Below are 9,370 nucleotides of genomic sequence, written 5' to 3'. Positions count from 1 at the left end.
GGGGGGGGGGGGGGCAGGGAGGACAGACCACAGAGCTGGCCCAGCTCAGGGCTGGCCCCCCATCTGCCAGGCCCACCCAGTGCAGGACTGACCGTGGGGGGTCAGCAGGGGGGGGCCTCAGCAGCATCTGGCCAGGCTCATGTGCTGCCGCCCACAGCATCACCTTCTGTGGCATCTGCTGCCAGAAGTACGTGAAGGCCAACATCTCAGAGCAGTCGGCCACGACCGTGCGCTACACCATGAAGATGCTGGCCAGCGGGGCCGAGACCATCATCTTCATGTTCCTTGGCATCTCGGCGGTGGACCCCCTCATCTGGACCTGGAACACAGCCTTCGTGCTGCTCACGCTGGTCTTCATCTCCGTGTACCGGGCCCTTGGTAAGGACCTGGCATTTTTCACAGCCACCAGGCTTCCCTCAGCCCAGTGACCACAGACCTGGACCATGGCTGGCACCCATGAAGGTCCAGGCTGCCTCAGGGCCCCAGGGCAGGCACGGCCGAGGGATCACGGTGGAGGGCTGTGGACTCCAGAGGGACCCACCTGTTACCACTGACTCACTCTCCATGGGGCCCCAGGGCAGGACCGCAGTGATGGACGTGGGGCCAGAGGTCCTGTTGGTCCCTCCTACCGGGAGCATGACCAGGGGGCCCCTGGGAAGCACCCACCGCTCCAGGCACTGGAATCGTGGAGGGACAGGAGGCAGAGAGCTGTGGGAGAAAAGCCACGGCACCAGGAGGGTAGCCAGGGTCCGTCCCCGGGAAGGGGACACTGGCTGAGCCTGCCTCCCCACCACAGGCATTGTCCTGCAGACGTGGATCCTGAACCGGTACCGCATGGTGCAGTTGGAACCCATCGACCAGGTGGTCATGTCCTACGGCGGCCTGCGCGGGGCCGTGGCCTACGCCCTGGTGGTGCTGCTGGATGAGAACAAGGTCAAGGAGAAGAACCTCTTTGTCAGCACTACCATCATCGTGGTCTTCTTCACGGTCATCTTCCAGGTGTGGCTGGGCCGGCCGTGCAGTCCTGTCCCCACAGGCCAGGCTGGGCCCACCTCAGCGCCGCAGGACCAATCTCCAGCCTCCAGACCTAACTGGGTCTTGTAATTTTAGTAACTAGGAGCGTTTTGTAGGTTTTCACGTGGCCCCACGGGGGACCTGGCACAGTTTGTCCTGAGTGCTAGGCTGGCTGTGCTGATGAGTAGAGCCCCTGTGGACACCCAGCTGAGTGTCATCAGACTCGCTGGTTCTTGTCATTCTTGGTACCGTTTGTACGTGACCAGAGGATTCTGGGAGGGGGCAGGAAATTTCACTTGCTGCCCAAGGAAAGGGGAAGGGAGCCCAGGCTGTGAGGCACCTCCTGGGGCAGGCTGGGTGCCGACAGGGCTGTGAAGCCAGGTGGCCAGGACTCAGGGTGCCACTTCCTTCTTCCCTAACTGGGGTGAAGTCAGACCAACCCTGCTGGGGGGTCTGTCTCTACCCTGGTTATGAGATGTCAAGCCCCAGGCCTGGAGTGGCTCTGGGGCATCCAGACCCCATGGAGACAGTCTGGGCTGCCTCCTGTTTGGAGCAGGGTCCCACATGGGAAGGTACCTGGGAGCACCCGACCACCCATCCAGCCTCTCACTGCTGCAAGCAGGCAGTGGGATGGGCTGTCAGTTTCAGGGTGCAGTCTGGTGACAGGTCTGGTGGTCCCAGGAGCCAGGTGGGGGCCGGGGTGTCCTTATGAACCCTGTGGCATAGGCTAGGGCTCGTTTCTGCAGGGCAGTGTCACAGAGGCTGGTGTCCCTGGGCTTCCCAGCGTGGCAGGGAGGTCACACAAGGGCTGGGGTCAGGGCGTCCTGCCTGGCATCAGGATCAGTGAGGCTGGTCTTCCAGGGCCTGACCATCAAGCCCCTGGTGCAGTGGCTAAAGGTGAAGAGGAGTGAGCAGCGGGAGCCCAAGCTCAACGAGAAGCTTCACGGTCGGGTAGGGCAGTGGGCATGGGCAGACATGGGCAGGGCAGCAGTGTGGGGTGCAGGGGGCACTGGCGAAGGTGGAGGGAGGGGCAGGTCCCCAGGTCGCCTGGGGTTCCGGGAAGCTGCGTGGTCCCAGTGAGGCTGAGGAGGGTCTTTTTGTCCCAAAGGCATTTGACCATATCCTCTCTGCCATCGAGGACATCTCAGGACAAATTGGACACAATTATCTCAGAGATAAGTAAGTGGCCAGAGGTGGACCAAAGCGGGAACCCAAGGCACACTCCTCCCTAAGACGGTGGGACCCACAGGGCACAGGTAGGGCCACCACAGACCCTGCAATGGTACAGGGATGGAGTCACCATGGTCTGAGGGATTCAGCTGTCAGGAGGACCCTTCTTTGCACAGGAGCCAGAGGCTACTGGCCCAATTGTGGGGAGCCCCACTCTACCTGAGCTTAGATGCCTTTTACTGTGGCTGACCAGCCATATTGTTTACTTGTGGGAAATTGAAAAGTCAGAGTAAACCATCTCTGTATGAACAGAAGAGGGGCACATTAGTGTCGCTCAATATTTAAAATTACTTTGTTCATGAAATTGGAATCATCAATTTATGTCTTGTTATGAATCTGAAAACTAAAGCACATAAAGCCCACTCATTGGCCCCTGCTTCATGAAACGATCCTCTACGTTTCCCAGAGGCTGCAGCTCACCTGGCAGAACACCCAGGCTTACAGCCCCGGGCACCTGAGCTGCTTGCACCACCTCTGAGGCCAGGTGCCACCTGGAAGCCTTGTCCACAAGGCAAGGACATGGAGCATGGTGTCACCTGTGTTCTGAAGGCCACTGCCACCCAACAGCAAGGCTCAGAGGGCAGGCAGGGCAAGGTGAACTCAGCCTGCCACTTAAAACTCACCTCTAGGCATGTTGCAGTAAATGAAAGGGTCCTGGGAGACTCTCGTCTACCCAGCCTTGTCCAGCTCCCACCTGCCTGGGGCAGGCAGCCCCACCTAACTGCTGATGTGACTGTCTGTCCCCCAGGTGGTCCAGTTTTGATAGGAAGTTCCTCAGCAAGGTCCTGATGAGAAGGTCAGCCCAAAAGTCTCGAGATCGGATTCTGAATGTCTTCCATGAGCTGAACTTGAAAGACGCCATTAGCTATGTGGCTGAGGTACTAGAACATTCCATGTCCTTCTGGAGTTGGGAGCTGAAGCAAGGGTTCATTGGATGTGGTCCAGGAGCACGCAAGAGGGCCTGCACTCTGTGCACAGGTGGCCTGCCCCCAAAACTCAAGTGCAGCTCAGGGTTCCTCGGATCCCTGGGGCAGGCATGTCAGAGCTCCCTCCCGAGGGCAGCGAGGCCCTGGGCAGGTGATGCTCAGACAGACACTGGTGCGGGTGGGTCTGTGCACAAGGTCAGGACTCCTGATCCTGAGTTCTGGCACCATCTCTCAAGATGGAGGAGGAGGGAGCAGGGAGGAGGTTAGGAGCCAAGGCCCTGGCACATGCAGGCACACCTGGGGGAAGCAGTAGGACTTCTGCCTTGTCCTCTGCTTCACCAGATGAACGAATCCACCCCCAAGTCAAGGCAGGAGCAGACGCTGCCCACACATGGGTGGCTGGATGTGTCCAGGGCGTGGCACAGAGGAGCCAGCTCAGAGGCACGTGGGAGGAGGGACAAGTCCTGTCATGGCTCTCAGGGCATGTGGTTAGGGGACAGCACAGCCCACCCCTGCACACAGTCAGGACTCAGGATGTGTGGGTGGACATGGGAGGCACACGGGTCATGGCAGAGTGCAGTCCCACCCCTGCCCTCCCCACCTTGGTCCCAGGTGTGCCCACATGGTCTCCCTGTCCCTTGTCCTGGCAGGCCCCACAGGGCTGCCCACAGTGGCAGGGCCTCAACCTCAGATGGCTGAGGGCCTCCTCTAAAAGCCGAAATCCTACAGAAGGCTACAATTTGTTTTCTGGAGCTGGATGAGGATGGGAATGCGAGGGCAGGCAGGGGTCTCTGGCGGCCTCTGAGTGCTGCTTCCTGTCTTTGAAGAACTCCTCAACTCCTCACTTTATGTGACGGGTACCAAACAGGGTGCCGAGCCTGTCCTCTACCCCCACCAGCCAGCAGTACCTGACACAGGACCCACAACCTTGGGCTCTGCTCTCTCCCCAACAGCGTTCCCAACAGAAATGGCCCCAGGTCCGGGAGAGTACACATTCACAGCCTCAAGCCTACCCTTGAGGGTGCTCATGACCCCAGCCCCTTCCCAGTCCCAGCCCCAGCTCCAAGGGTCCCTCTTCCTCTCTGCCGTCCCCTTGGGGGAGGCATGCCAGGAACTGTAGGTGCTGCAGACCTGACCTTGCCAGCCTGTGGGAGGGGAAGGGCATGTGGAGAATGCAGGGCTTGGAAGTAAGAGGCAGGTGATGATGCACCAGATGCCCTGGAGGGGGCCAGTGTGGCTGAGGATGACCCCCTATCCAGGCTCCCAGGGAGCATTTCCTGAACTGAAAAGTACAGTGCACCTGTCAAAGCTAGTTAAAGATGAGGAGCAGCCTGACAACTCCGGCCACCCGTCTTCCTCAGCCTTCCCTGGGCTGTAGCCCACCGTGATCCGTGTCCTCTGAGGCTTCTCACCCTCCTGACCCAGGCCCCAGCCAGAGCACAGCTCCTCTGTCCTCCAGCAACTTCTGGGTTGCTATTGGAGCCCATCAGGGCCTGAGGCCTGTGGGTTGGAAGCCCCAGTGAGGAGAGCCCCCCCATAATCTGCAAGTAAGACGGTGCCTTCCCAGATCCCCCCAAATGCCCTCCAAGAGGTTCTTTCTCCTCTGAACAGCTGTGTGTTGGACCAGTCCTCAACTCCAGCCACTCAGGCAGTGTCCTGTCTGGACCCTGCGGGAGCTAGTCTCCTTGCTGTCTGTGCCTCTGGACCCCTGCAGGCTGTGGGAAGGCACTGGCACACCGGTGCACAGTCTCACGCAGGGCTGACTTTCCCTAGGCTCTGCCTCCACCTCCCAGGCCCTGTGGGCCCAAGCCCAGGCAGCAGGGCCCCCAGTCTTCCAAGTTTCAGGTGCTTTCCAGGGCCTCCTTCCCTCAGCAGACATCTGCCTGTCCCTGCAGGGAGAGCGGCGCGGGTCACTGGCCTTCATCCGCTCCCCAAGCACCGACAACATGGTGAACGTAGACTTCAGCACACCGCGCCCATCCACCGTGGAGGCCTCTGTGTCCTACCTCCTGTACGTGTGCACCTTGTGTGCTGCTGCCCTGGCCTGCAGCTGGGTGGGGTCTTCCCTGGGTCACTCCTCCTCCAGGCCTGGGGAAATCATAAATGGGCCAGTGGGCGGTTTGGGGGCCTGAACTGGGATGGGAAAGCACTGAAAAGTGCATTTTCCCACCATGCAAACCTACTTCACTATGAAACTGGCAAGAGCACTGAAATGACGTGCGAGGGGCAGAGGGCAGTTAGGGGCTAAGACCTGGTCTGTTTCCCCTGGCTACCATGTGCCTGTCCTGGCCCAGGGGAAAATAGACCAGGTCTGTCAGATTTGATGTCTGCTGCCCCAGGCAGCTTATAGCCAGTTCTAACTGAAGACGGCTGGTACAGGTGTCCCAGCACCAGGGAAAGGCAGCGGGCAGGCTTGCTCCAGGGCCCCACAGCTGGGCTTTTCAGGGGATTCCAGGGGTCTGCCTTTAAAAGAGGCTGGGAAGGCCTTGTGGGAGTCAGTCTGACTGGAGTCCCAGGGAGAGGAGAGCGGGACAGGTGCCTAGCTGTGCAGACCTGGGCAGGAGTGCACGGGAGCAGCTCCTCCTGGGGCTCTTGCAGGAGGGAGAATGTCAGCGCCGTGCGCCTGGACATGCAGTCCCTGGAGCAGAGACGGAGGAGCATCCGAGACACGGAGGACATGGTCACCCACCACACGCTGCAGCAGTACCTGTACAAGCCCCGGCAGGAGGTGGGCAGGGGTTGCTCACCAGACCCTCCCAGCTTCTGGAGGCGAGGTCCACCGGGATCCCTTCCCCGGTGCTGGGGTGAGGCGTCTGCCCCTGCCCTCCAGGCACTGGCGGAGCCCGTGGAGTCCCGGGGTAGCCCCGGGGTAGCGTCCTCCCTCTCCCCAGGCAGAGTGGTCGGGAGGGCCAGGCAGGAGTTCAGCTCTGACCCGCTCAGCCCGACCGCCCGCTTCCCCCCAGTACAAGCATCTCTACAGTCGGCACAAGCTAACTCCAAACGAGAGCGAGAAACAGGACAAGGAGATCTTCCACAGAACGATGCGAAAACGCCTGGAGTCCTTCAAGTCGGCTAAGCTGGGGATCAACCAAAACAAGAAGGCTGCCAAGCTGTACAAGAGGGAGCGCGCGCAGAAGCGGGTGAGGGGCGGGGCCGGCTGTGGGCGGAGCCGAGCCAGTGGGCGGGGCCGGCGGGAGAGGCGGGACCCGCAGCGGGTGACAGGTGTCTGGGGGTCCGATCCAAGTCTGGAGGGTCATGGATCTTGGGATGAAGGTCGGTCGCCCGGGGCCGGGTCAGTGGGCGCAGCAGCACCGAATGGCCCCTGGGCGGAGACCCTCGGAACCTCCTCGGAGGGAGACCGTCCTGGCAGGCTTGGGCCTGAACACGGGTTGCGAATGTAAGACCTTGTGCTTGTCCACAGAGGAACAGCAGCATCCCCAATGGGAAGCTGCCCATGGAGAGCCCAGTGCACAGCTTCACCATCAAGGAGAAAGGTATGGCTGCTCCGCGGTGCCTGCCTGTCACACACAGGATGTGTGCCGGGGCTGTCTCCCGAGATCCTGACCCCCCCCCCCCCCCCGTTGCCCCCCACTCCCCCTGGCGCTTCACCCCCCACTGCAACCCTAGCAGTCCCCTGGGCTGGGAGGCTGCTGCCAGGCCTGGCACTCCTTCCCTCTCCTCCCGAGACCATCAGACCCGGGCCCCATCCCTCCCTGCTGCCAACCGTGAGGTTCCAGCCCCTCTCCAATGAGACTTTCAGAAGTCCAGGTGGGGTTGGGGTCATGAGAGGGGGCAACAGAGATGATTCTTCCTTTGCACAGTTACCTGGCCACTGGGATGCCCAGCCATCCCTGAGCCTCAATGACAACCCACAGGGGACACAGGCCACCTTTACCCTCTTCTTGCCCCCTGCCCCCTAGATTTGGAGCTTTCAGACCCTGAGGAGGCCCCTGACTATGAAGCAGAGGAGACCAGTGGGGGCATCGAATTCCTGGCCAGCGTCACAAAGGATACTGCCTCTGACTCCCAAGCAGGTGAGAGAGGGACTAAGGCGGGGTGAAGTGAGTTCTGTCAGTGGAGGAGGAACCCCCTGCCTTGGGAGGCTTGGCTGCTCCTGGAGGCCCATGCACAGGCTCCCAGCATGGCCCCTCTATCCAAAGGACCCTCCCCAGGGCAGAAGGCAGGCTCACCTGCTTATAGTGTGTGGGTTTATAGTGTGCAGGGAAGGCCTGGTGTGAGAGCTGCAGGCTAAAAGGACTGACCTTCCAGGTGACCTTGCAGGTGGCTGCCACAGGACGAGCTGGCGGCTGCACCAGGCAGTGCCTTCCCCCTGCTGCCGATGGGGGTGCTCCTGGGAGGCTGATCAGCTGCTGCCCTTTTTCCTAGGAATCGACAACCCTGTGTTCTCCCCCGAGGAGGACCTGGACCCCAGCATCCTGGCCAGGGTGCCGCCCTGGCTGTCCCCTGGCGAGACTGTGGTACCCTCCCAGAGGGCCCGAGTACAGATCCCCCACTCTCCTGGCAACTTCCGGCGCCTGACACCCTTACGCCTCAGCAACAAGTCAGTGGACTCCTTCCTGCTGGCTGATGGCACTGAGGAACGGCCCCACGCTGCCCTCCCCGAGTCCACACACATGTAACTGTCACCCTGGCTCCTAACACCCTCTCTGTTCTCAGCTGTTTCCTCCAGGTCTCTCTCCTGGACCTGCACTTTCACAAGCTCTCTCCTGCAGTTTTCTTCCTTCTCTAGAGCCTGTCCCTCCGGGAGTCTGACTCACTGCACATTTCTTAGGAGATGCTGATGAACAATACTCACCTGATTCTCTGCTTCTCCAGCTAAGATTTAGGGATCCAGAGGGTGTGAGGATTGTTTGGATTTATGTTGTCATGCTGTCTTGTGAGAATTTACTTTTAGACTGTCAGTTGGATCATAAACTGTATCTGCATGATCAGCCCTGAATCTCACTCCTGAGCTGACCAGGCCTGTGTGTGAAGGAGATGTCCATTTTGATCCAAAGGCCCACAGCTGGGGAAGCATCCAGCTGCCAGCTCATCCAGGAGAGAGGCAGTGGGCCTCTCCCACCTCCTATAGAGGGGTGCAGGGGCAGGGTTTAGGAGGGAACCCTGTGAGGGCTGACCAGCAGCCAGGGGGTTCTGCCCACCATCTGGCTAACAGCAGCCTTGTGGGCCTTATCTTGCAGGAGGTGGGGTGCCCTTGATGCTGGGTGGGGAGCAAGGTGACTGATGAACAGAGACACCAAGAGCCCTCTCACTGTTGCCCGTTACTGTCTGCAGTGAACAGGGTGATACCCCCCCTGGGCAGTGTCTTGAGGTATTCCAACTTTCCTTGGGGTGCCTGACAGGCAGGTAGAACTGTTATAGTGGGTGGGTCTGGCCCAGACCAGGTTTCAGCTCCCTGTCAAACAAAGAGGAAGTGTTTTCTCTGGTGGACACTTGCAGAGGGTTTTACCAGTCTACCCGATACCTCTGCACTGCTGGGGTCCCTCCGGTGGGCCCTGCTTCAGGAATGGGTATTGGACTCATGCAATAAGTGGGCTTCCACTGAGACTAGAAACAGGCATAGCAGTGACACCAGGCATGGGTGGTCCCACCTGCTGTCCCTCCCCTGCTCCTTGCTTTTGCCTCTGAACCTTCTGCTTCCCCGCCCCCCCCCCCCCAGTGTCATCCTGGAATCCCATTTGTCCTTAGAGCAAGGTACTCAGAGGAGCTTCTGGCCAAGTTTCCTGAGCAGAGCAGCTGCAGGGGGTGGGCGTAATGCTAGATGTCCCTCTGTAGAAGGGGAACCTATCCAGGGCATGGCCTCAAATTGTCACAGAACATTCCAAGTGGTCCAGCCATCCTGGCCCAGGGATGCTTATTGGTGGCTAGTATCCCCTAACCCCCTGCTTACTTTTTAGGGGACAGCATAGAGTGAAAGGGCCCCAGCAGTCAGCTGGAACAGCGGTCAAATGCTCCTCCTTGCCCATGGCGGGGATGGGGGGGGGGTGCTACCCTCTGCACCTTCTTTTGAACAAGCCCTGGGGTGGCACCTCAGGAACAGAAAAGTCCAGGGGAAAGGAACATTGGGCAGAAGGCATGACTATCTGGGCCAGGGGCCACGGGTGCCCAGTAGCAGCTTACGCCTCCTTGTCCTCCTGCAGGTGACACTGGCTCCGACACGCCGCTGATAGGACACTCGT

At 60.0% G+C, this 9,370-nt stretch overlaps 1 protein-coding gene across 4 annotated transcripts in view; it reads left to right on the top strand.

Annotated features, from left to right (window-relative positions):
• Positions 1-9,370, top strand: part of Slc9a3 (solute carrier family 9 member A3) — a 38,950-nt gene that overhangs the window by 26,820 nt on the left and 2,760 nt on the right. Inside the window, exons 6-17 of one of the 4 annotated variants that reach the window (XM_015490431.2) lie at positions 158-378; positions 797-999; positions 1,876-1,965; positions 2,123-2,193; positions 2,993-3,122; positions 5,066-5,181; positions 5,769-5,898; positions 6,134-6,310; positions 6,592-6,664; positions 7,091-7,204; positions 7,557-7,806; positions 9,332-9,365. In XM_015490431.2, coding sequence (XP_015345917.1) covers positions 158-378; positions 797-999; positions 1,876-1,965; positions 2,123-2,193; positions 2,993-3,122; positions 5,066-5,181; positions 5,769-5,898; positions 6,134-6,310; positions 6,592-6,664; positions 7,091-7,204; positions 7,557-7,806; positions 9,332-9,335 — 1,579 coding nt within the window. In that variant the 3' untranslated portion in view covers positions 9,336-9,365. Of the gene's footprint in view, positions 1-157; positions 379-796; positions 1,000-1,875; positions 1,966-2,122; positions 2,194-2,992; positions 3,123-5,065; positions 5,182-5,768; positions 5,899-6,133; positions 6,311-6,591; positions 6,665-7,090; positions 7,205-7,556; positions 8,123-9,331; positions 9,366-9,370 lie in introns of those variants that run through there. The other 3 variants (XM_048813940.1, XM_048813938.1, XM_015490430.2) reach the window with 3 other exon arrangements.

Source organism: Marmota marmota, unplaced genomic scaffold, assembly GCF_001458135.2.
Source record: "Marmota marmota marmota unplaced genomic scaffold, marMar, whole genome shotgun sequence".
Classification (NCBI taxonomy): Eukaryota; Metazoa; Chordata; class Mammalia; order Rodentia; family Sciuridae; genus Marmota; species Marmota marmota.
This window is presented reverse-complemented; position numbering and strand designations above follow the sequence as displayed.